Raw genomic sequence first — 27237 nt, 5'->3', positions numbered from 1 at the left:
ACCAGGGTTTATTGTGATTCCCAGCTATAATCAGAATTTAACATTCTAGAATATCTGAGTTCTAACAATTCACCTTTATGTCAGTATTTGATCACATTTGCTCATAATCAAGTTTTTCAATTATAGGCCCAATGGAGTTTAAAAATAAGTGTACAAGACTTAATGGTTGAACATGAAGTCTCTGAGTTCATAATCAGACAAGCTTGCCAGGTTTATAACAAGACTTGCCCCTTTCTCAAAGCAACCCTTTGAATAAGCAATCAAGCCTTTGCCTTGATTTTTTCCCCCCAGTCAATGAGCTCAGCCCTAAATAAAAGCTGGAGGTTGTATGAGCTGAATCCCTTGGAAATGGTGGGTGAAAGGCGTGCAAATCAAAATTGGCAAGTTTTACCTCTTCCGCTCCTGATAGAGAGGTTCTCTTTGATCCAAATAGCTTCCTGAGCAATTGTGCACAGATTCTCGGGCTCTTTCCCTAGACAGGCCAAGGCATTAATAACCCAGCCTTTCACCAAAAAAACACTTCTCTATGTCAGGTTTCCTTAGGACCTAATTTGGCCATTTTCTAGTGGTGTGGGAACCATGGGGGAGGGGATCCTGCACCTCCTTGGAGTGGGCAGCAAACGTTGGACCCATGAGTCCTTTGTATTGTGGATGGACAAATTAACAGACAGTATTATGGGGAAAATATGTGCATCTAATTTTAAATCACTCTGGCCTTTGCTTACAGTCCTATGAAACACTCACTGAAGTATGATGGGTTAAGTAAAAGCAAGGCATGCAAGAAATTAAGAAACTAATAAAAATAAAGTACATAGTATATTCTGCCTTTTTGGGGTAAGGGTTACCATTTTTGGGAGGAAAGGAGTGGAATGGATGTTATAGGAATCTATTGATATAAATATATATATATACACTTATATTTATTTATCTTGTAATATAATTATGGATTTTCCTGGTATAATTATGGTGTGTATGTATATGTGTGCATGTGTGTGTGTTTGTATTGGAACTAGATTTATAGAACAATGGGAGATAAGAATGGTTTTGAGGAAGATAACCATTCTTATCTCCCATTGTTCTATAAATCTCAAAACCATATATATATATATGGTTAGGACCAATACAGTTTGTAAATGTGAGTGGACTTTGGAAATTATTTACAAACATGAATTATATGCAGATTTAGGAGAATTTTTCATCTTAACTCTTGTATAACTTGATGTATGACTTTTTAAAAGTTGCTCCAAGACTCTTGGAGGTTGAGATCTCTCTTCCTATCAACTATCTATCACCACTCTACAGTTAAAATAATCCTAAAGAGAAGATGAAGTGTGAATTGATTAATGACAAAAGCACTTGGAAAATTGTTAAATGCTGCATGATAATGGTTATTGCTTTTCATTCCCTTCAGGCACTAGGCTACAGATGGCAAAGTCAAAGATTAATAATAGAGATAAAGTACAGCAGCCGATGAAATAGACACAGACTTATCAATTTTTCACTTTTGTATTTTCATTTTTAGCATTATTTAAGCCTTTTCTAATGAGGGAATAAGAAAGGGAAAGGGAGAGATCAAGGGAGGTACTTTGAGAATGGGAGAGAGAGAGAGAGAGAGAGGATGGGAAACTGGAGGAGAGATGAAAGAATTGAGAAACGGAGACATGCACTTTCTCTCCATGATACCTAATGACTATGTCTTTTAGTGTGTAATCCTCTCTTTCTAACTCCACTCTTTTCCAAAGAGAAATAGGATGCAGTAATAGTATTTTTAAAATGTCACTTTGTAGATTTGGTTTGCGAGACAAACCCTACTGATTGTTTTCCCCAGTTGTACAAAGCAGAAAGAACATTGGATCTGGATTAAAAAGAATTTCGTTTAAATCTTGCCTTGACTATGGGATGTCAGAGAAATCACTCTCTGGACCTTAGTTTCCTTATCTGTTGAAAGGGAGGAGTTGATCTTCAAGAAGAGGCAGAACAATCACTTGTTGATTACATCATAATTGGAATTGCTTCTATCTATAGCTTGAACTAAATGATTGGTGAAGTCCCTTCCACCTCTCAAATTATGTGATTCAGTAATTTAGTGATGACCCCTGAGGTTCCAGTTCTGGATCTATGGTATATGAGAGTCTTATATATACAGATTAATGCCTTATGACAGTTGATGCCCTATGAGCCCTGAAAAGTGGAAAATATTTCCTCATCAGTCATATTTCTTTGCAACAATCTAAATATGTGGAGAACCTATTTTTAAAAATATAAATAATAGTGTAATTTAGCAAACATTTATTAAGTCCCTAGTATATGCAAAGTGTGAATTTGTTGTTGTTGAGTCACGTCTGACTCTTTGTGAACCTATTTGGGGTTTTGTTGGCAAAGATACTGGAGTGATTTGTCATTTCCTTCTCCAGCTCATTTTACAGATGAGGAACTGAGGCAAACAGGGTTAAGTGACCACAACTAGTAAGTGTCTGAAGTTAGATTTGAATTTACAAAGATGAGTCTTCCTGACTCCAGGAACCTGCACTCTCTCCACTGTGCTACCTAGCTTCCCCAACAGATAAATAAATACAAGGTAATCAGAAGAGGGAGGCTATAACTAGAAACTGCATAGATAAAGGGAAGCTAAACTGTGAAATTTCTTTACCATCCCTTCAATTATTATCAGTTACTGTTTGAGTTCACTTTATTTCTATGCCAAGATTGTTTAAAACAATTAACTTTAAACTTTTCTTAGTGTCAGAAGTCTTTCAGGCAAAGTGAATAATTTTGATTGTATATCTGGGTCTTTGAGGTTTTAGAGTATCTAAATTTAGATATCTTTTGGTCAGAGGTTTTTAAAGCTACTGGAAGAAGCTACCCTTACCCTGCGCCCTTCCTCCACCTTCTCCCCCATGTAGTTAGCCATCCACACTCTTGCTAGCTCATCGCTCAAGGGTTAAATCCAATGCCCATTCCAGTCCCTTGCTTCTTCTTCTCCTCATGGCAAAAGAAGAAAAGGGAGAGGAAAATTCAAACTATGAACAAAATGGCACAAGTGATTTCCACATCAAAGATCCATGTAAAAAAATGTAATGGTTTCACTTCAATTAAGAGAGTATTTTTCCACACTGAAGTTCTTGGCTGTCATTTTGAAGACAGTGGCAGGAGTAAACAATAATTTGATTATGATTTTGTTGTTCTTCCCTTCCTTTTTCAAGTCAGTGCTTTGTCCCTATGTTTAGTTTTGCTTAATCTACTTTGATGCAATTATATTCCCACAGTCTCTTTTCCCCACTTCCCCCATGTCCATTTGTCATCTCTTCTCCTTGTCTTAGAGTTTTCTTAATTTACTGATTCTTTTGTTCTTTATTTTTAATTATTTAGTTTTCCTCTCTTCATCTCCCTTCAATTAACTGATTGATAACACCTCCCCCCTTCCCCTTGAATTTATTTTCTTAGTTAAAAAATATGCACCTTTGTCTTAGGAAAATTTCTTTATCTTTTTATCTTCAATAATGCTCTTCATTTCAGACTATTCCAAATTTTTATTATTTGACTCATCATCTTTATGATTACTTATTCTAACTAAAATCTCTGTATTTACCTTGTAGTTCAAGATTCTGAAGCTCCAATTTTGACCTCCTTTTCTAACCAGTTTCTTTCCTGGTTATTTCTATACATCTTGTCCCATCATCCTTTTTATCTGATGTGTCTCACTTTTAGAAGTATCAATTCATAAGGCAAATATTAAGGATAGAAGCATTGTCCCAGGGTAGAAATTATCCCGTGACGGCAATTTTTTGTTCCCTTTTTAGCCTCTACTATTTGTATGATCATTCTCTTTCCCATTTGCCATGTAATCTCATTTCTGGGTACATGTGTATCCACCCTTCTGGGTATTAGTTGTCCCCTGGAGCTATGATATCCATTCTTAGGATGTAGAATATTTTTCCTGGAGGAGCCACCCCTCTCAGAGGAAATGGTCTCCCTGTGCACCAATTCCCTACAGAGGAGTTTCATTTTAAGATTCCCCCTCTCCCATTACAAACAAGTAATTCTTTCCTTGTGGGAGAGCTGTTCAGTGGGTCCCCTTAGCCCTATTTGGTCCCCAACTCTCCCTTTCATTCCTCCTATTTCAATCTCCTTTTTCTGCCATCTTGCCTCTCTTTTATTCTTTTCTGAATGAGAAACTAAGAGAATTATATGCCCATCATTGTTCACCCATGGACCTGATTAGGAAACGTCACAAAATACCCTTTGTCCTCTATCTCCCCTCTCCCCATTTGTACACCCTCCCACTTTGCAATTTTGTCCTACAAAATATATTGGTTCACCAGTAAAAGGGTGTCTTTTTTTTTAACCTTATGGGTCTTTTTTTTTTTTAATTATCTTTAGAGATGGGGCAATTTATTCCTCTTCTTTGTAGTTGTTTTTATTTACCAGGCAGAAAAAAGCCTGAATCTCTCCTCTTTCCTCCTCCTCTCCTTTCTAGACAGAATTGATATCTGCTGTTTGTTGCAATAGGGTGAAAGATGAGTAAGGAGTGAGATGTGCTGGCAGGGTGTCTACAGCAGAAAGAAAATCCTTGAGTAGCTTCCAAGCACAAGCCTGTGGTGGATTTGTGCACTCTCCAGGAAAGCGGAAGCTGGTGAGGGAGGATTGCTGAGTGAGTATATTAAAGCTGTTTGTTACCTTGCTGGACTCCTGGTTTTCTTGTCCTCTGGATTCTGTTGCAATTGTTCTACTTCTGGAACATAATTCTTCTGGGGGGAGGAGTTTAAGAGTGGGGACTGAAAAAAAACGTCTAATTAGATCATCTTTTTGGTCACATAATCCTCTACAACAGCAATTTAAATAAAATGCTAGAGATTACCTACTAACTACTCATTTAGATTTTTAACTGCTTACAAATCTACTTCTATTTTTTTAATCTAGAAGCCAGATTCACTTTCCTTCTAAAAATTACTTTAAAAACTCTTCATATGGATAAAACAACAGAGTCTTTAAGCAGCAGTAACACTAATTGCTTCAAAATCTTGAAATTTACAATAATTTGATCATTCTTTTTTTAACATGTCCCAAGATGATATTTTTAAAGGGATGTAGTTGAGTTTTCATTTAAATAAATTCTTTATATTTATCCTTGATGGGGGTGGGTTTTTTTGTTTTGTTTTGTTTTGTTTTGTTTTGTTCTTGGTGCTGGGGTGGGGTAGGGGGAAGAAGGAATATCCTCCTAATTCATAAAAAAGATGAACTACTTCTATAAATAGGAGTTGGCATTTATACTATACTCCCTTGATAAGATTATATTTTGTACTGACAACCAAGAACATCTGCATAATATCAGTAAATCCTGAAAATTTTATTCCCCATCAACATATGAACTAGTTTGCAAATATATACAGGTATGGGCAATGTTGGATTTTGTGTCATTGAGAAGGATGTCACTCCTTTCTTAATTACATTTTAATTGATTCAGTTTTTTCAAAAGGAATGAAACAAGCAGCTGTAGAAATGCCATAGGAATAATTTTGTTCACTTGCAAAATATTCTGAAATTTTGGAATAGTGGAGATGAACTTTCTGTTGAATTCAGTGCCTGGATAACAAATACTAGATGGTCTTGCTTTGAGAAATATATTTGGTCTCCAGCCCTTCTATGTAATCTCTTTGTTATCAAAAAAGGAAGGGTGGAAAGAAGGGAGGAAGGAAAAAAGAAAAAAAAGAATGAAAGAAAAAAAAGAAAGGAAAGAAGGAAGGAAGAAAGGAACAAAGAAAGAAAGAAGGAAGGAAACACCTTCATGTAGTATCATTTACTATGGAGTTATAGAATCTCTCTCTCTCTTCCTCTTTTCCCTCCTGTAATTCCATAGTAAAAGGTTTTATAGGATTGTGAGTTGCTTTAAATATAGCCATCTCTGTGTGTATAGATAGTTTTATATATAAATACAAGTGTGTGTGTCTGTAAAAAATGAGTCCAGTTGAGCTAATTTGAAGCTCATATCCTAACCAGAGGACAGGAAGGTCAATATTGAGAAACATAGGAAATACAGTCTGAGGAGGCAATATAGCCAATTAGAAGTCCATTTCTAAGTCGTATGTAATACAGAACTAAAACGTGAAATATTTACTGGATAAAGTAATTCTAGAACTATGACAAGGACTGATGCTATGTCAGTTGAGGTGCTAGTGAGGTGGGGTTATTGGGTATGAGCACAAAATGTTGAGGTTAAATGTCCCAGATGGGAGCTAAATGTTCATGCATCTGAAACAGACAGTTTGAACTACTTATCTGATCTTTGGGGAGTTCCATTTTATGGGACGTGGGTGAGTAACTGAACAATAGAAATCTTTTGAAAAGAACAAACAAATGCAAGAACCTCAAAATATCACCAATATACAATTTGGGGAAAGCATCAGGTTTTATTAAGAATATAGTGACCCTGCAGCTAGATGGTGCAGTGGCTAGAGCACTGGCCCTGGAGTCAGGAGGACCTGAATTCAAATGTGGTCTCAGAAGCTTACTAGCTGTGTGACCCTGGGCAAGTCACCTAACCCTGATCACAAAAAGAAAAAAAAAAGAATATAGTAACTAGGCCCTAGATCTATTTTTACTAGGAGTATTTTGTAGCATTTTTCATGCTCTAGGACCTTTTGTCCACTATAGTTCTTCTCTTTTTGACTTTGTTTCTCCCCCTCTTTTCCATGGCTCGGGATCTTTAATGTCATCTTCCCAAGTTCCAGAATTAGCTTCTATCACTCTTCTCTCCAAAAATTTTACAATGCCTAACTGGAATGGGCTACAATATCTCACTTGTCCAGCAGGTGCCCCTGTAGTATAGAATATCCTCTCTTTACTTCAGCTGAAGAGTTCTTTACATCTGAGGCTTTGGTTTCTGTAGAGTCAATTAAGTGCCCTACTTTACCAATTCTGCAACCTTGAAATTCCGAAAAGAAATTTACTTAAAAGGAAGGATGTTTGTACATTGTCAAACTTTATTTCTGTACTCCTGTGTCTGATTGTTTAAATGAAGCAGCTACATGACCCCAGCACACTAAAAGAGGATGCCTGACTCATTGAGAAATTCCATTTCTAAACAAGGTCTGTTTATGTGAGAATCCAGAACCTCCCTCTGCACCTCTACCCTCCAATGAATCAAGGGAAGAGACAGGCCTTTAAACTGGTAAGAACCTTGTATAATTGAGGAAGAAACAAAATAAAAGGTTGGGGGGAAAGAATCAGTGAGCATCTGTATGTAGAGCATACTGTCATTCTGATAAAGGAGACAGAGAAAATGTAATAAGGAAGTGAAAAAGAAAGTGTAGATTTGTTGGGTCATTATTTGCTGTGTGATACTCTGGCTCCTGAGAAAATGACATTTAATTTTGACCCAGAAGGACCCTCTATTTCTTCTCTATGTGAATTGGTTTCAAAATATATTTTCCAAAAATTAAGTCCTTTTAGCCAAAGAAATATATTTAAGTAACCACTAATATCTAAATCCTCTTTCCTAACCCTCTTACCTATCTACTCTTTCTTCAGAAATATCCCCTCCTTATACCTTCTTATCTTCCCACATGATGCCCTGAGTTTGCTTATCAATTTATCCTTGTTTGCCTTGATGATGAGATCAGTCATCTAGTCTCAGAGTTTGGGATATCAGTGGGAGAGTGAAATAAGAGCATATTTACATATGTATGTATACACTAATTCAAGGTAATCCAAGGCCACGTGAATTTGTTGAAGTTATTTAGCTATTTAGTTAAATTGCAAAGTTTTTATTGGCATTACAAAAAAGTTCCTTTGATTTACCACATATTTAACCACTCACAATAATCATTGGAAAGACATTATTGAGTTGTTATAAAATGGATGCACCTGGATAAAAGTGAGAAATGGGTGAATTTCTCACTTTTTTTCACTTCCCAATTTGATGCCTACCCTCATGTTTACTTGATAGCTACTTGAAGTGACCAATGATCCAAAGCCTGTCCTTTAAGACCCTCATATTTTGCACTGCTGCACAAAGTCCCATATCTTATTACCTGACAGACTCCTCTAGGCCATCCAATATTCCAATTATCTTGATTGATAAAAGATTCTGTGATAAAAGGAAAAGGTATTGGCAAACTCCTCCAACTCCACCCAAGTAATTTAGGTGCATTTTAACAGTAATTCCAGTGGTCCCAATTTTAAGATGGTTACAAAGGGAAGCTAGAACCTCAGGGAAGACACTTTGAAGCAGGCAGGGCTTAATAGCCCCTCAAATTTCATACTGTGTAATGGAAGATGTGTCTTGACAATAGTGAAATGATGGCGCTGCCCTGTCTTAATACTCCACATTACATCATATAGTCTGTGTTAAACTACTCCCCCTTCCATGTTAGGTGAGTAGTCTGACACATTGTCAAATAACATGAATTTTATCTGGTGAGAACCAGACAAAACCATAACCAAAATCCATAACCAAAGCAGGACAATTAGGGCTTTGTCTCCATTTATTGAAATGCAGTTGAGATGCTGCTAGCGTTTTTTTAGTACTTCAGTAGCATAGAAACAACTGAGCTTGGCACTTAGTAAAAAAAATAAAAAGTGGAGGGGGCAGCTAGGTGGCACAGTGAATAGAGCACTAGGCCTGGAGTCAGGAAGATTCATCTTCTTGAATTCAAATCTGGCCTCAGATATTTACTAGCTGTGTGACCCTGAGCAAGTCACTTAACCCAGTTTGCCTCAGTTTCCTCATCTGTAAAATGAGCTGGAGAAAGAACTACTCTTGTATCTCTGCCAAGAAAATGGAGTCACAGAGTAGGACATGATTGACACACCACCACCACCACCACCACCACCACCACCACCACCACTACTGTTACCACCGCAATGACAACGTATTAGTTAAAACAGAAAGCCCTTGTATGGTTGGTTTCCCTTCCTTTTCTGGCTTCCTAGGTGAGCCCTTCACCAATCTAGTCCTGTCCTGCTCCTTGGGTTTTTTTTTTTTTTGTGGCAATACTCCCCTCTGAAAAAGCTTAAAAGTATCCTGGAGTCTCTACAATTTCTCAACTGAATCAAAGTCAATCAGTCAACAAGCATTTACTAAGTGTTTACTATATACTAGGTACTGTGCTAGGTACTGGGTTACAAAGAAAGGCAAAAACATGGTCCCCTACCCTCAAGAAGCTCACATTCTAATGAGGAAGAGCAATTGAAAACACATTGTCTGCTTTTTTTCCCCCTGGGCATAAGAATTGCTAGTCAAGTTTTTGTATTTAATTCTTAGTTTGCTGGTTATATGCAATAAAAGGGGAAATATTTGCTGCAACCAAGCCCAAGAAGACAAATCAAAGGTACAGTCCAATCCATAGATCAGAAAAGTATTTTTTGAGCATCTTCAAGTGCAGGCCACACAAGTGGCCGTAGAGGATACAGATGTAGAAGATATGATTCCTCTCCTCAAGGAGAATATACTACCTTGTCTCTCCCAGTTAGACAGTAGGGGGCATAAGTGTTTAAGATAGCTATATATGAAGATAAGGAACCATACTGAGGATCAGAATTTAGAAGGTCATCCATTTTAATAATGAAGTTGCTGAGGTCAAGAGGGGTTAAGTGAGTTTCTTAGAGTCACCCAAATAGTACATGGCAGAACCAGGATTCAAATCCAGGTCTTCTGACTCCAGACCCAGAACTCTTTTTACTGCAATACTACCACCAGATCAATGGGACTGTTTGCAAGTGGGTGCAGATGGTTACAAAATGAATGACAGAGACTTGATATGAATTAAAATGAGGGAGAGTCAGAGCTAGAGTTAGTGGACAGAGGCTTGAGCTAGCCCTTAAAAGATAAGGAAAAGTTTATGTAAGAGCAGAGATGGTGAGAAGACATTCTCAAAGTCCTCTTTTTCTAAAGTTATTCCAGGGTTACATTTTCTTTGTAATGAATCAAAGCAGCAAAGAGACATGCAGTCAAGCTCTGTCCCTTTTAAACTAATTTAGCTTCCAGAAAAGGATTTAATAAACATACCTTCACATCACAATCATCTCATGGATGGAAAATAAAATCCATTTACATAGTATATTTGTTTCGCTCGATTTAATTTTCTCTCTTTATTTCTTCATTCTTCCCTGGTGTTCAGAGGTTTTCATTTGAAGTAGAGAGGCAATTTCTAAGAAAAATAAACAGAGGCCCACGCATCTTTGCAAAGATTAATAGGGAGCAGAGGTAAAAAGGCCACATGCTTTCAGTCTAAACAGATTTCCCACTAAATTCTAAACTCAGACAGCAAAAGGGAACCGAAATGTGGGTTCTGTGACTAAATGAAATCAAGAGTCAGATTTATTTTTCTTGGAGAAAATCAGACATTTCCTAAAGTTGAAGGTTGTGGGTTTTTTTTTTTACACTTTGAAGTTAAGTGTTAATAATTCCATGCCTGTATCTCTGGGTATGTCTAAATCCGGTTAAGAGTATGGTAGTTAGTTCTCAGGTTGAACAATTCAGGTTGCAGATTTTGTATATGAGGATGAACATACTGACAGGACATTGGGCTATACACACACAGAGGCATGCATTTAGTTGAACATTCAGAGAAATGAGCATAACCAGAGAATAGAAGGTTACTCAGGAGATTGTAGAGAGGCATCATTGTACACTGACTGGCTGGAATGATGGGTGAATGGATGGAATAAGCGTTATTAAATGCATACTCTAGGCCAGGTGATGAGGTCTAGAAGTTTAGGGGTACTTGGACCTCAAGATCGCAACGCAGGCCCTGCCTGAATAAATTCAACCCAAACCTTCTTCCAGTCAGAGAAAAAGTTTATTAGAGATAAATCACATAGGCCAGACTCTTAAGGAATCTGAACATTAATAACACCCGTAGGGATGAGAGGGCATGAGAGAATCTCAGCCTTTTGGGCATGAGAAAGTCTCAGTGTTTGAATTGGGGCCAGGGTGGATATTATATACACTAAAGTAACTTTGGGTGGCCAGAGGAGGGGGCTGGGAAAAGGGTCTAGGTGAGAATTTAGATTGGAAGATCTGAGAGATTGAATAGACAATGGGAATAGATAATGAAAGGAACTGGAAGGAAGAAGTTTGAAAGGATCAGAAGGTGGGGCTGGGGCTTTCAAAGGGAGATAAGGATCTGGGGCCTGTAGACAAATGGGAGCCAGATTCCCTTTGGGGCAAGGGGCAAAGATCTCGGCTTGGACCCACACCCCATCACAGGTACTGTTCTAAGTGCTTTACTAACATTACCTCATGTGATCCTCGAAACAACCCTGTAAGGTAGGTGCTATTATTATCATCCTCATTTTACAGTTGAGGAAACTGAGGCAGACAGAGGTTAAGTGACTTGCCAAGGGTCACAAAGCTATTCAGTGTCTGAGGCCAGTTTTGAGCTCAGGTCTTCTCGACTCTAGGCCCAGTGCTCTATCCATCGCTCTAGGTAGCTAGCTGTACTATGGAAGGTGGACTGGATTTGGGATTAGAAATCCTTCTTCATACTAGCTATGTGACCCCGGGCAAGTCACTTAACCCCAATTGCCTAAAAAAAAGAAATCCTTCTTCTGTCATTTCTGTCAAGGGTACCTGTGTGATTTCTGACAAGTCACTTAAACTTTTTGGACCTCAGTTTCCTCATCTTTAAAATGAGAGAGTTGAACTGGTTGGCTTCTAAGGTCCCTTTCAGTTCTAAATCTATGATCCTACAATTTTGTGCTCAGGGTCAATAATAAATTTCTTTGAGAATGGAAATTGAAGTTTCAAAGTATGATTTAACAAGCAATGTAACTGAAGAGATAGAGAGATGGGGAGAAAGGAAGGAAGGAAAAAAGGAAAGAAGGAGGAAAGGAAGGAAAGGGGGGAAGAAGGAAAGAGAGAAGGAACAAAGAAAAGATCAAAGGATGCGAGGAAGGGAGGAAGGGAAAAAGGGAACAAGAGAAAGTTTGAATGAAGGAGAAATCTTTGGGAGAAAGTATTCAGGTGATTCAAAATGTCAACTCCAGGTTGTTACTGAATAATATGATATGTGGGATGAACTTTTTAATACAAAGGATGTAAAGTGCCAGAGGTTGGGAGAAGAAAAAGTAGCCATGTGATTCTATGACTTAATGCCTAAAAAAAGATTATCTCACATAGCTGATGACAAGCACTAGATAAGAGGTTTGTCAGTATTTGATAATCATAGAACTCTCTATAGGAAAGGACAGGGCAAGCCTCATGTATTAGCTGGATTCTATTCCTAAATTAAATCAGAACCACAAAGGATAAAGGAAATGATATATTTCTTAGATTTAGAGGTAAGTAGATTGTAATGGGTTAGTAAGCTGGGTGCCTTATATGATATAAAACTATCAGCAGTAACATCAAAAGACATCTATTGATTCCTTACTCATCTCTGTATTAGGTCTTATTCTCAGTCCATTTGCCTTGTCTATATAGAATTTCTGATACTACTACCATTACTGCTGCTGCTGCTGCTGCTGCTACTGCTACTACTACCTTATGTTTTTATAACATTTCAAGGACAGCAGGGTCCTTTCCTTACAACAACCCTGTGAAGTAGGAAGTGTATATATGTCTCACTTTGTTGCAGCTATCTGTGTGCGTGTGTGTGGGGGGTGGATTTAGAAATTTCTACAGAAGAAACAAACCCATCAATAATGCTAAATAGGCATAAGCCTTTATTATGGACACCTTTTATCTCACATAAGACAGTTACTTAACTTTAGATACTTAGGATATCATGAAGAGGGAAGGAAGGTGGGGAGGAAGCGAAGGTTAAAAATCACACCAAAAACACAGAGTCCCAGGTTTGGGTGTGATGATCTTTAGGCCTAGCAGGAAAAGGATAAGGATTGATGATATGAGTGTGAGGTCCCTTACTGCCCTAGTGCTTAGGTTTTGCCATGTTTTTAGTCCATCCTCCAATTATTCCAGTCAAAGAATTATCCCCCAATTCTTCCTATACAATGGAGATATGCAGAACTGGCCCAGGTACTTTAGGGAGGGAAGGAGTCTTCTTCAAACATATCTGATTGCTCATCCATCTCTGATATCACAAATACAAAGAGATTTATACTTCCACAAGTATTTGAAAAATATACCATTTTTTTCTGAATACAAATTTCAGAGTTTAACATCAGGTATTCAGTATTTCGTTAGCGAGAGGCTGGTGACTTTGCATAGCTCTCCCTCAGTTAAATTCAATTCACTTGCGATCAAAGATATTTCTTGAATGCTTGTTGTATACAGGCATGACACAATCCTCGGGGTACTATTATTATTGATATTACTACTATTGCTGCAACTATTACTCCTCCTCCTTCTCCTCCTCCTCTTCCTTCTCCTCCTCCTCTTCTTCCTCTTCCTCCTCCTCCCCTTCCTCCTCCTCCTCCTCAAAGGTAGATTGCTATCTTTTTAGATTTTATAACCTTAGAGAGTTATCTGGGGCCCTGAGGGTTGTGTCATTCCCAATCCATATGGTCTGTTTGTATCATAGATAGAATTTATATAGATATTTCTTGTTTGCAAAAAGACTTTACATAGATTATCTCATAGTATAAAAATGTATTATACATGATTTACAGCTCAAGGAAGGATTTGCCATCTATTGGGAATGCAATATTTGGTGTCATGTGTGTATGTGTATGTTTATGTGTATATTTAAGACATGCATTTAGAGCATGCATTTAAAGCATGTCTTTTGAGCCATTACTAAATACCTACTATAATATAAATTCCTGAGTGTGTCTTGCTTCTGTATTTCTCCCTCCCCTTAGCCTAGTACAGTGCTAGGCACATAACAGACAGTAATTGAATGTTTATTGCCATATGCCTTAGGCATTATGTGCCTAATGTTTGTATTGATCACAAGTAGGTGGTGTTGACAACCCTGGATCTCTTCTGGACAATGGGATTTGGAGAATTCAGGCATATCAACCGTGGTTTTAGGTAGTTCAACTGTTGATTGGAAACATTTAGCTTGATATGTGTTATAAGCCAGTCTTAGAAGATACTAAAAGAAGAGATAATCAGTTTAAAAGGGCCTTAACCACACAGCAAACTGGACTGGTGCAGGAGAACAAGCCGATGACCTTAATTTCAATAGCAGTGCTATTCTCCCAGAGGTTCCCAAACTTATTTGACCTGTTGCCTCCTTTTAAAAAAAAAAATTACTCAGTGCCCCACTAGAAATCTACTTTCTTTAACCCTTTAATGTTATTTTTTTTTTTGAAATTTGCATCTTTTCAAAAAAGAAATGCCCTCCCCCCATCACTCCAATGCCGCCTCCCCTCCCCCCCCCCAGGAGGTGGTATCACTCACTTTGGGAACTTATTCGAGTCTAACCAATAAAGTAAGATAATGGGAGGGATGATCATTCAGCTTTTTTCAACTGCCAAGATTCAATGATTCCTTGAAAGCATTTTTAAAAATTACAAGCACAATAGATATTGTTAAGATTAATAAATTAACTGGACAAATAAATAGTGGTCAAGCTTAAACATGTCATTGCTAATTTGGTAGAGGGTGAAATTCTACTTCAAAAGAATTAGCTTTTAATTCTTTGAATAAAAGTTGACCGACTTCTCAATTTTCAAATTTGATAGCCTCAGGGCTGGTTAGCTCTGCTTTAGAGTTTAATCTTTCACCTCATACATTTAGAAACTGGGTGGTTTTCACATAGGCCTAATCCAACTCAAGTAAAATGATTTGGTATGCTATTTCTTCAAAATGCACCAAGGGAAGTACATGCCATGGCTTTTCAGCATGACTGTAGTGTTGTAGCTTAGGGAATCCTGGGTCAGAAGCATTGTCTTGGTATGTAATATTTAGCAATATCTAGCTAGAGAATGGTTGTCAGCTAGTGAACTAAATGGCCAGAGAAATAGGTCAAGTTCAGAAGTATAAATGACTACCTTGATTGATAAGAGTTAGAGGATTGGGAATAAATTCATATAGAAGGGGGGAGGGGCTAAACCATACTTAATCTCTGCAGGCCATAATTGACTTAGAAAGAAACACATATTAACATTATTTATGGCATGCTGTATTTTTACTTATTTTTCTAATTATTACCCAATTACATTTTGATCTGGTTTCCACTGGTTTCAGACACGTTGCAGCCTGTTTTTGGCATCTCTGGTCTAGAGGAGTAGTGTCAAACTCAAATAGAAATGGAGCCACTAATTCATAATAAAGATCGTTGTGGGCCACATACTAACTTAGTTTTCAGTGTACCATTATCTATATTTTATTTTTATTTATTTTGTCAAATATTTCCCAATTGCATTTTAATCTGGTTCAACAGCACTTGAGATTGTTGTGGTCCACATCAGGCCACGTGTTTGATGCCTGTGGCCTACAGGGCAGTCTTCTAATATCAGGATAATAGAGTAGGATTAAGTCTTACATAAAGCTCAGCACAATTTCTAGCACTGAACTTTTCTTTCTCCCTCTCTCTCTCTCTCTCTCTCTCTCTCTCTTTCTGTTTCTCCACATTTTGTTGATGCCTTTTGTTTTTACACCTCTATTATTTCCTAGTCCCCTCCAGATTGAACATTCTCTTGTGACAAAGATAAACATGCAGAAACATCCAATACAGAGCCCATGTCTCAGGACAGGGGCAGCTAGGTGGCACAGTGGATAGAGCTCTGGCCTTGGAGTCAGGAGGACCTGAGTTCAACTCTGGCCTCAGACATTTGACACTAACTAGCGGTGTCATCCTGGGTAAATCACTTAACCCTGATTGCCAAATTTGGCAAACCAATCTGGTTTATCCCAAGAGTGAGATAGTTCAGGATATGAAAACTTTTATGATTCTTAAATTTTCACTGCTCACTCTACTGAATAGAGCCCTGGGGTGATGTGGGGTAACTGGGTGGAGCTAGATAGTATCTTATTCCGGAAAAGCAATTTATAATTCAATTCAATTTTTAAATCTGACCAAAAAAGAAAAAAAAAAAAGGAATGTCTCTTACATCTCTGATGGACTTCACTAGCAATGTACTTCACTTAACCCTGTTTGACTCAGTTTCTTCATCTATAAAATGAACTGGAGAAGGAAATGGCAAGCCATATCTTTGCCAAGAAAACTCAAAATAGAGTTACAAAGAGTCAGACATAAATGATTGAACAACAAGAAGAACAAGAATTCCATTACATTCGGGTACCACAGCTTATTTCAGTAGAATGTCTTGAAAGATTTCTTCATCAAAACCATGGCTGAGCCTACAGCATAAGTCTTCTCTATCACAATGATTTGCAGGTGTCTTAAGGGAAAATAATGTTACAAGGGGCATCCAATTCCTTAAGTATGATGTTTGCACACATATCAAAATAATATGATTATAATAAGGAGATGGACACTCAGGTAAGTTAATGTGACTGCTGCTCCAGTCTTAGCTCAAATAGTTAGCAAGCATCCAATTTATCAGTCTGGCTAATTCGCCAAGTAGAATGAAAGTGAACCTTTGGGATTTTGAAATCTGATTATAATGCGGCATAGCATTGATTAGGTTGAGTCATAACCTTTTTAGTCCTCCTTTTTTCATCTATAAAACAAGGACATTGGACCAGATGACATTGGAGATCCATCTCTCATCAATGGTATAACTTCCAAATCCTATCTTAAGCAGATTTAATCTCTAGTAGAATATATTCTGATACTTCAAAACAGACAGTGTGTGTATATATGAATATACTCTGATTTCTTCTTAGCTGTTATCTAAATGAACAACAGTTAAAGAGACAGAGAGTCCTTTTGGCAATCTTTTCTTTCTTCTGATGTCCATTTTGAAATATTTGAATAATATTTGAAATATTTGAAAATTTTCTTAAAGGAATTTTCTCTTCCCTAAGTTGAAAAATATTATAAAATAAATTTTAAAAAAATACTCAATTTGATTTTCCAAAGTTTTGTCTATTTTTTTCTGGGCCTTCAGATTTCTCTCTGTATTAATCCATTTCTCTCAGTGGATTATACAGTACGTATGTGTTATGCCTGCTTGTTGAGAATACTATCTTTTATTTTTAAAATAAGATATATATATACAAACATATAATTTTACTTTAACCTGGAATAATGCTCATCCCTGAAGATTGGGGCTATAGATAAGGATTCAGAGCTGAAAGGGACCTTAGAAATTTTCTAGTCCAACTTCTTCATTTTATGTGTGAGAAAACTGAGAGTTAATCAATAAGCAAGTGTTACCAAATGCCAGGCATTGTGCTAGGTGAAGAGAATACAAAGATGAAAAGAAAACAGTCTTTGCCTTAAAAGAGTTTACTCCTTATTATGGTAGAACTGACAACATACTCATACATATGTCTATTTTGTTTATTGGTTTTAGTTGTGTCTGACTTTTTTGGGGTTTTCTTGACAAAGACACTAGAGTGTTTTGACATTTCCTTTTCCAGCTCAGTTTACAGATGAGGAAATTGAGGCAAATAGGGGCAAGTGACTTGCCCAGGGTCACACAGCTAGTAAGTGTCTGAGGCTGGATTTGAATTTAGGAAGATGAGTCTTCTTGACTCCAGGTTCGGCTCTGTCCACTGTGCCACTTAGATGCCTTAAATGGGTCATACAAAACAAACATAAAATGGAAACCTTGGAGGGGAAGGCATTAACAGTTGGTGTGTGAGTAAATGAGTATGTGTTTGTGTGTGTGTGTGTGTGTGTATGTGTGTGTGTATCTATGTGTGTGAAACCTTAGAAAGTTGGTACTCAGAATGAGTCTGGAAGGAAACTAGAAAAGTGAGGATGGAGAGCATTCCAGGCATGTAGGACAATGGCCCAGGCAAAGGTATGGAGAAGAGAGATGAAGTGTCTTGTGTGAGGAGCAGCAAGAAGGCCACGGTTACTATATCATAGAGTGTGTAGAAGGGAATCGGGTACAATGAATCTATCAAAGAAGGACTGGCCCAATTTGTGAGGAGCTTTAAAAGCTAAACCGGGTTCAGTTGAAGAGATGATTGGGATTCACTAGAATTTACTGAGTAAAGGGATTGATTTACTGAATAATGGACATAACATGGATTATAATCCTCCAGAGAAGACCGAGGCATTTTGAGAATAAGAGAACAGAAAATTAAGAAGAGAACAAAGAAAGAGCCATGCCATGATAACCTAGAGAGGACAGCCTAACCAGGTGGTGAAAGGGTCCTGAAAGTTATGACTTTCTCAAGGTTAAGTATACAGTAAGAATGCCAGTTGAATTATGCTGTTCACATATTTCTGCTGGGTTGAAGGTTAATACCTGGGGCATTAAGTGTCCTCTAGTATCGTTTCATTTGGGGAACAGGAAGGGTTAAGGCATATGCAGTGAGGCTCTTGCCTTCCCTTGGTTCAGGAGACAAACGCGCAATCAACTATGCAAATATCCTAAGCAAGGGGAGGTCTTATCTGTAACGAAACTAATTACTCCTTTACTTAGTAGAACACAGAGGCTTAGGGCCTGTTAATTGGGTATTGTTTTGGCTCACTTGATTTTTAAGAGATTAAAAAAAATAATCATTCTGCTCTAAACCCCCAAACTCCTTTCTTTCAAATAGGCTTCATTGAAAGGATTCATTTTCTTTGCCTATAAAATCACAAGGCAGGTTTATCCCAAGAGTGAGATAGTTCAGGATACGAAAACTTTTATGATTCTTAAACTTTCACTGCTCACTCTACTGAATAGAGCCCTGGGGTGATGTGGGGTAACTAGGTGGAGCTGGATAGTATCTTATTCCGGAAAAGCAATTTATAATTCAGTTTAATTTTTTAAAAAGTCTGTTCTTTCCGCAGAGCGCTGGACTAGGCACTGGGGATACAAAAGCAGAGGGATATAGTATAGGCTCTGCTTTCAAGGTAGCTTGCTGTGGTGAACAGATTGCCAAACTTGGCTTTAGGAAGACCTGGGTTCAAATTCTTCCACTGGATCCTCTTTGTTACTTGAACCCTCTAAGCATAAATGTCTTCTTCTGTAAAATGGAGATAATAATGTCTTTCCCTTAAGAGAACACTTAACTTCATGAGGTTGTGGTCTTTATACCTATTTCAATGTAAGTATTATTAGTCAAGAAGCCCGAGACAAGCTCACCATTTTATCAGATTCTGAAATGTCCTGAATCAATTCAAGAAGCAAGAGTATTCTTCCATATGACTTGCTTGTCTCTTCCTTACTCTGGCCCCTAACCTAGCCATGAAAGAAATCCCCACTGTAACATATGCACCAACTGATTGTCGGGTCTCCGGATTCCAGATCTCCAAATTCCAATTCATCGAGCTTTAAACAAAGCCATGCTGCCTCCACTTACCACAATGCCTCTCATCAGAGCACAGTGAGGCCAAGAATTAGGTACCGATGCAAGCCATTTGGCTTCACCATGAGGCCACAAATTGTGTACCTCATACTCCAGGCAGTTTTCTTTAAAAGGCACATTATAATGCTCCAAAAGCAACTAGATGGTGCAGTGGATAGGTCAGGAGTCAGGAGGACCTAAGTTCAAATCCAGCCTTAGACACTAGATATGTGACCCTGGGCAAGTCACTTATCTCTCAAGTCTACTTTAGGATCCTCAGATGTAAAATGGGGATAATAATAGCACCGACCTAACAGGGTTGTTGTGAATATCAAATGAGATTATACTTACAAAGCACTTAGTATAGTGTGTGCCACATAGTAAACTCTTAATAAATACTTGTTTCCTAATAATGGGGAGAAGAGAAGAGAGCATGCTTAAATAGGTCATTTTTTTGGAGGGGACCTGTGATTTCATTGCTGTTGGGAACTTCAGCTGTGGAAATATAGCAACTTCCTTTGTGATAATAATAATAACTATATTAATATAATAATAAAAATATTTGTATTTTCTCATTTGATCTTCACCACAACACCATAAGATGGGTGTTATTATTATCCCCATTTTATGTGGTAGTAAACTGTGGTTAGGCTGAGTAACACACCCAGGGTCACATAATTTGTAGATGTCTGAGGCAAGATTTAAACTCGGATCTTCTGGACTTCAAGCCCAGCACTCCATTCACTATGCCACCTAGCTGCCGTTGCCTTTAATGGTACACAACTGGTATGTGTCAAAAGTAGTATTTTGAAATCAAGACTTCCTCAGTCAAAGTGGAATCCTATATTTACTCTGCTAAGATGCCTTTCTAATTTCTAAAGATTACAAGATTGCAATAAAAAAGATTACAAAACAAAGTCCTGGCCTTGGGTGACTAAATTGTGTTATGATTAAAGAACCAGAATGAGACCAAGGAGTGATCTAGAGCAGGAGTGGGGAGTATTTGAATAATTAGGCATCTCCAAAGCCGGATGTCAGATGTTCAAAATGTCAAAAAGTGAATAGCTGATTCTCAGCAATACAGTGATCCAAGACAATTCTGAAGGATTCATGATGAAAAAATGTTATCCACCTCCAGAAAAAGAGCTGATGGAATCTGAATGGAGATCGAAGCATACTTAAATGAAACAAAACAAAACACCTTTATTTTTCTTGTTTTTTTTGTGTGTGTTTTCTTTCACAATATGACTAATATGGAAATCTATTTTGCATGACTGCACATGTATAACCTATATCAAAGTGCTTGCCTTCTCAGGGAGGGGGTAGTGAGGGAGAGAATTTGGAACTCAAAATATACAAAGAGAATGTTAAAAATCATTTTTACATGTAATTAGGGGAAAATAGAATATTAAAAAAAAAACAGAATAGCTGGAGAGTAGCATGTGACTGTCCATGTGTCTAGGACTTATCAAGTCTGTTAAGACATCCGGTTATTTGACCTAACTTCAAGATGGTTGGAATAAATTCCTTTTTATTTCCCTCATTTTATAAATTGTAGTTGATTCAAAAGTTTTTATTAGCTGGTCAGATTAGCAGGGATTGGATTTGGCTTTGACTGAACAGATCCCATAGGCATATGGGGAACAGTAAAATGGCAGTCCTCAGCTGCCACCAATGGTCTCAGACCTTAGGAGAGGCTTCTGAATGAAGACACTTTGGGACTTCAGCTCACTGAGATCTGGAACTCTTTCACATGTGTGAGAAATCTGCTGTGGAACTGAAGGAGTTTAGAAGACTTCTAGTACGGCCAGGTCTTCCAGTGTGCTTGTCTTTGCTACATTGGAGAAAGGCAGTAAAAATGAGTGTAAACTGGGCTTTTCATATGAAGCTCTGGATAACATTTTAAAATGGAACACATTCAAATTCTACCTCTCTCTTTGGGAAAGGTAAGAGAAAGTACTTAAATATACATAGTAGTTTTCTTGTTCCAAAAGGATTCAAGGTATTTCACCCCTTTTACCTCATGAGATCTCCTGTGAAATTGTGGGGGAGAACACAGAATCACAGATGCAGAGCTGTAAGGGGCCTCTAAGGACAGCTATTATTTACAGTTTAGGAAACTGAGGACCAGAGAAGACATGAACAATTGTTCCATCTCACCAGTAGGAAAACAGATCAGATAGGTTGTGACTTGTCTGTGGTTCCCAATGTAGTCAATACTAATGCCAAGGATAGACTCCTAAGTCTCTTAAATTCCTTTCCACAAGTGGGATCAAATGTACTTATGGTAGCTAAGTGGTACAATGAGCGAGGAAGGGTTCAAATCCTGCCTTAGGCATTGTACTAGCTGTCTAACAATGGACAGGTTATCTAACTTTCTTAGCATCTGTTTCCTCATTGATAATGATTGTACCACGCTCACAGAGCTGTTGTGAGAATCCAGTGAGATAACCTAGGAGATGCTTACAAATCTTAAAGCACTATAGAACTGTTAGCTGTTTCTCACCTCTTGCCTTCTTTCTTCCACTCTTTGATTCATCAGGAAATATTGATGATACTCTAGATTCTAGAGACTAAAGTTATGTCTCCAGATGCAAAATAAACATGATATCCTCAAATGAGCTATATATTTTATTTTTTAAAGACACATGTGAATTACTACTCAAACAACAGAAGTGCCATGATTAGCTTGGATCTGTAGAACTGGAAGGCACCATAAAAATCATTTTGTCCAACTATCTCATTTGACAGCCAAGACCCAGAAATATTAAATAGTTTGTCCAAGGTCATGCAGGTGGTAAATGGCAGAACCAGGATTTGAACTTAGTTCCTTTGATTCGTAATTCAATGCACTGTATTGACCCTATTTGGATTGAGAAAGGGCTCCTCCTGGTCATACTATTGTCTGAGTTAGTTTACAGAAGGAGCCATGACTTTACAAAGATGGCAGCCAGAGTGGATGTCATTGAGATTTCCATGTTTCTCCTAGTAGAATGGAAGCTCCTTAAGGGCAGGGAGTATTTCATTTTTTTTCTCTGTATTTCTAGTGTCTGGTACGTCACCTTGCAAATACAATCACTGAAACAATGCTTATTAAATTGAATTAATTTCTATGCCAATGAGCTAGCAACTAACTTACAGGGAGGAAAGCCTCTCCCATTAGCACCTCTATAGTCTCTGAATGCTATTTAACAAATGATTGTCTATAAAGTCATGTGTAGGGAGTGTATTGCATTCTACGAGAGAATACTTAGCTAATTGCAGAAGAGCTTTTGGTTTAGTAGCTCTCATAGAGAAAAAGATGAAAATTGGACAAATATAATTAATACCAATCTTGCTGGGATCCAATCTTCCAGAAATGGAGAGTGAAATTCTTTCATCATGGAGTTCAATCAGCTCCCCTGCCTGATTTAACTTGACACCGCTTTCTTCTCTGTTAACCCCCAGAATGCAGCCACAACAGCAGCAACAGCAGCGTCGAAAATTTGCAGCTGCCTTCCTGGCCTTCATTTTCATTTTGGCAGCTGTGGACATTGCTGAAGCTGGCAAGAAAGAGAAACCAGGCAAGTAAAAAATCCTCTTGGATCTAAGGGAAAGTGTGTTAGCTAGCAACACTCCTTATTCCCAAAGGTCACAAAAGGGTGGGCAACAGCAGTCCTTTTCAGTATAATCCTACATCAAGGAGGAGCAAAGATTTAGAACTGGAGGGATTGTAGAAGTCTTCTAGACCAACTTACCCTTTTTACACATGAAGCAAATGAGGCCCAGAATGGTGATATGACTTATAAAGTCGTATAGACAGGATTTGAATTCAGGTTCTTTGACTCCAGAGCAAATACTCTTTCTGGTAAATCGTGCTATTCTAAAGATAGAACTGAATCCTAGCAAAAGGGAAGTAACTTGATTGTGACAGTTAATCTGATTGCAGGTATTGCTTTCTTATTAAGTGTTTACTGCTTTGGATCGTTAATTCTACATATTGGCCACTTCCCACCCAACACACTTTTTTTATGGCACATTCCAGAAGGTCAGGAGGGTACTTGAGAAGGTTGTGTGCTTAAAGAAGCTTGCTTGAGTGCTGTTTATTCCCTTTCCAATTCTTTTAGAAAAAAAGGTGAAGAAATCAGACTGTGGGGAATGGCAGTGGAGTGTGTGCGTCCCGACCAGTGGGGATTGTGGGCTGGGTACCCGGGAGGGCACCCGGACTGGTGCAGAGTGCAAACAAACCATGAAGACCCAAAGATGTAAGATCCCATGCAACTGGAAGAAACAATTTGGAGGTAAATATAAGTATCATCTTTTCATTTTCTATTTTTCTTAAATTAGAGTATTTTCCCCACTCATTTCCTTAAATTTTTGATAGAGATTCTTTAATGGTACAGTGATTCATTATATTAATCTAATTTTGGGATACATTTTGTTTTTACATCACAATAATTTCTGAACATACTTCTCTTTCTCCTTCCCTTATAACAATAATTTAGAAAAGATAAAAAAAGAGTTTAGCAAAACCAACTAACACACTGATTTTATCTGGTGTTTGCAACATTTTATACTCATAATCTCTCACCTCTTCCATGAAAGGAAGAGTAAGTACTTTTATTTTCATTTTTTCTCCAGGGACATTATGACTATATAATGTTCATTTTCATTTTTTTCATTTTTTTGTCATTATAGTAATTATATATATTGGTTACTTCACTGCATATCATTTCATGTCTTATGTTTTTTTCTGAATTCTTTATCTTTTTCATATCTTATGGCAAGGCAATAATCCTTACAAACATGTAATAATTTTTTTTTAGCCTTTGCCCAATCAATGGGCATTTACTTTGTTTTCAGTTCTTTGCAACAACAAAAACAACAAATAAAACAATAAAAAAAATCCAAAGCAACAAAAATTATGGTATATTTGGGGCTTTCTGGTCTTTGTATTGCTTAGGGGCATATGACAGAAGTGGAATCTTTGCAATCAAAGGGTGCATTATCCATTGGTGTCTCTTCCCTTCTTTCTTAGGATGAATTTCCCAATCTTTATACTCCTAAGTTTAATGTTGAACTCCTAGTGAACAGCTCCCTCTACCTCCAAAATCTTGAGTCCTTCCTAGCCAGGGGCACAAAATTAAACAATTTTTCTCTCTGGGCCTTTCTATAATATGTATCATATCTCATCACTTCAGAATGAGCCCTGTATATAGTTACCTTTTATGGATGAAAATACTGTACAAAATGTGTGATTTATTGGCACTGAGCACAAGGGGCACGTATACTTAGTAGAGAACGATGAGACATTTTTGTACTTAAATTCCTTAGGATGGGACCTAAAGACCTATCTGTTGGAAATCTGAAATATTTCTTTATTTTCACTCTGCAGTAGTGAGCTCATTCTGAAATGTCTTTTTGGTCCCTTTTTTGTTTTTAGCAGAGTGTAAATACCAGTTTCAGGCCTGGGGAGAGTGTGATGCAAACACTGCCTTGAAGACAAGAACAGGAAACCTGAAGAGAGCTCTTCATAATGCTGAGTGTCAGAAGACAGTCACCATCTCCAAGCCATGTGGGAAAGTTACCAAACCCAAGCCACAAGGTAGATTCTGATGATTCCAGTATAGCCTTCTGGGTTTATTGGAGTTATTTAAGATCTGGATATATGAGAATCCAGATAATTTAGAGAGAAGTTTTAGGAATTTTCTTAGTAAAAGAAGAGCTAGAGGAGTCCCAAACAATAGTGAGATTGTCTGTAGATACTGTTGTCAGATGACAACCTCATGCAGATAAAAACTCCTCCTTTAAACCTTCTTATTTTTATGATTCTTATCTACATATTTTTAGACACAATAGACAATAGAGATGTATTTATAAATATATTTATACTTATGTATTTATATGAATCCTTCATAAAGAATAGATACATAACATCTTGGAGATCTCTTTTCATTTCTCTCTTTAGCTCTTCATGGTTTAATAATACCACATTTAGGCTGTCCACATATCCTATTGATAGAACATAATTAGTGCACCTGCTTTTCTAATCAGCATCCTCAATAATATCTGTCCCATCACTTCTGATATGCAAGTTGTTGATAACAAGTGTCAGCCTTCTTATACCTATAGCACAAAATATCATTGGCATTATCTATTATTTTAATTCTTCTGAGATCATGGTGCTACTTAACAAGCAACTTTTAAAAAAATAATTGTATAGCACTTTGCAAATAAATATTACAAAAGAAAAACCAAAAAAAGTCTCCAAACTGAAAAACAAAACAAAACAAAACTTATCAATATTGTGGATAGGGGCCACTAAAGGAATATTTCACACCCTTGAAACAATTTTCTCCAGGTGGGTTTGCCAATTTTATGCCATTTCCCTCCCAGATTTCATCAATTTCAAGCTGATCATTTCAGACAAGTGAAGGCTTTGCTTGTTTATAGTGGCTGAGGAATTTTGGAATTGAAGATATCTAGAACCTCAGGTTATTCCTGGCAGCTGGTATGTGTGTGTGTGTGTGTGTGTGTGTGTGTGTGTGTGTATGTATCTGGCAGTGGACATAAAAACACTATTGCTCATGTCACCATCCATAAATGGATTATCTAATCAAAGAAAACAAGAATATTCATTGATTAAAACATATAAAAATGTAAGAAACAGATTAAAAAAACCAAGGGAAAAGTACCAGAGAAATTCAGCACATCTTTGCTATGGAAGCAAGAAATATTAACAGAGCTATTTTGTTGCTCTAATAAATTATATGAAAACAAATGTGATTCATTCAACAAACATGTGTTATGTGTATGGTACTGTGGTAGGCACTGTATATATTGTCACTGAGAGGACCAGTGATCATTTTGGTGGTTGGAGGAGAAACTGTGAAAGTTATTAAGTTAGAGAAGATGAGGGTTCAATGAATGGGAGAGAGTGAGTAGATACAAAGAAGATAGAGAGAAAAGATTATGATCCAGTAAGTTTATGGAAGGGAAAGAGGGGAATTAGTTAGAAAGGGCATTCTATGGTGTCGACTCAATGAAGTGAGATCTCTACTTTGGTTAGACTGCTGAATATTTCCCACTTTTCTTTTTCTTCTGTAAATTTCAAAGGAAGGACTTTTTGACCAAGTGCAATGTATTATTAAAGATACAACATAAGTTAAGTTTTTGGTTCAGTCTACCATATCGTAAATAACCATAGGTTAAAATCTTTCCAGTGGGCATATTTTGGGTCATTTTCAATGTCTTTTGATGGAATTTGATACAGGATTGCTTAGTTAGAGTATCTGCACTGAGTTAGGCCTAGAGTTTGCAAAGTTATTGGTCATACTTGAAAGAGACAGGAGAGGGTAGTGTAGCATCTCCAAATACACAAAACAGAGCAGTTACCCATTTCATAGTCAATCTTCTGAGGTCACAAAGCAACTCTCTTCTTTTTGTCACAGACTCTTGTTAATACCAGACACTCATTTTTCTCCTAATCAATTGAGCTTACTAATGAATTCTGTTACAGCATCAGGCACAAAGTACTGGGAATAATTTATACCAGGAGTAGAGGCAGTGTAGTGTCTCAGATGATTTGCTTCATGGGCATCAAATAGATTTCCCACTGAGCCAGATGTTTTTAGATTAAATACAAGTCTAACATGAAAGATGGTATAGGTAGATTGTGTGCTTATGATAGTCTCATGTCTATTAGTGAAAACAATAATCTTTGCTTTTTTTCATTTTTAACCTTAGGATTAACTTTAAACTTTTCTGACATATTTTTTTCTTTGCTCTAATCAGTAGTTGAGAAAAACCTAAATCAACCATAGGCACAAATTCTTCTCCATGTTTTTTTTTTAAATTTTTATGGGAAGAAAATACTTTGGGTGTATAGACTTGTAGAATTTAATTTCCAAAATTGACCTGGTTGAACCTCCAAGGGTAACCTTAAAGGTAATGAATGTTGAAATTTATTATATTGTTTGGGAAAATTTATT

At 37.3% G+C, this 27237-nt stretch overlaps 1 protein-coding gene across 1 annotated transcript in view; it reads left to right on the top strand.

Moving 5' to 3' along the window:
- Positions 1–27237, top strand: part of PTN (pleiotrophin) — a 132568-nt gene that overhangs the window by 83876 nt on the left and 21455 nt on the right. Inside the window, exons 2-4 of the mRNA XM_027842371.1 lie at positions 22715–22830; positions 23374–23547; positions 24690–24851. Of these exons, the coding sequence (XP_027698172.1) occupies positions 22716–22830; positions 23374–23547; positions 24690–24851 (451 nt within the window). The 5' untranslated portion in view covers position 22715. The remainder of the gene's footprint in view (positions 1–22714; positions 22831–23373; positions 23548–24689; positions 24852–27237) is intronic.

This window comes from Vombatus ursinus, unplaced genomic scaffold (assembly GCF_900497805.2).
Source record: "Vombatus ursinus unplaced genomic scaffold, bare-nosed wombat genome assembly UNPS02014870.1, whole genome shotgun sequence".
NCBI classification, from domain to species: domain Eukaryota; kingdom Metazoa; phylum Chordata; class Mammalia; order Diprotodontia; family Vombatidae; genus Vombatus; species Vombatus ursinus.
Note: the sequence above shows the minus strand (reverse complement) of the source record. Positions and strands in the feature narration are given on the sequence as shown.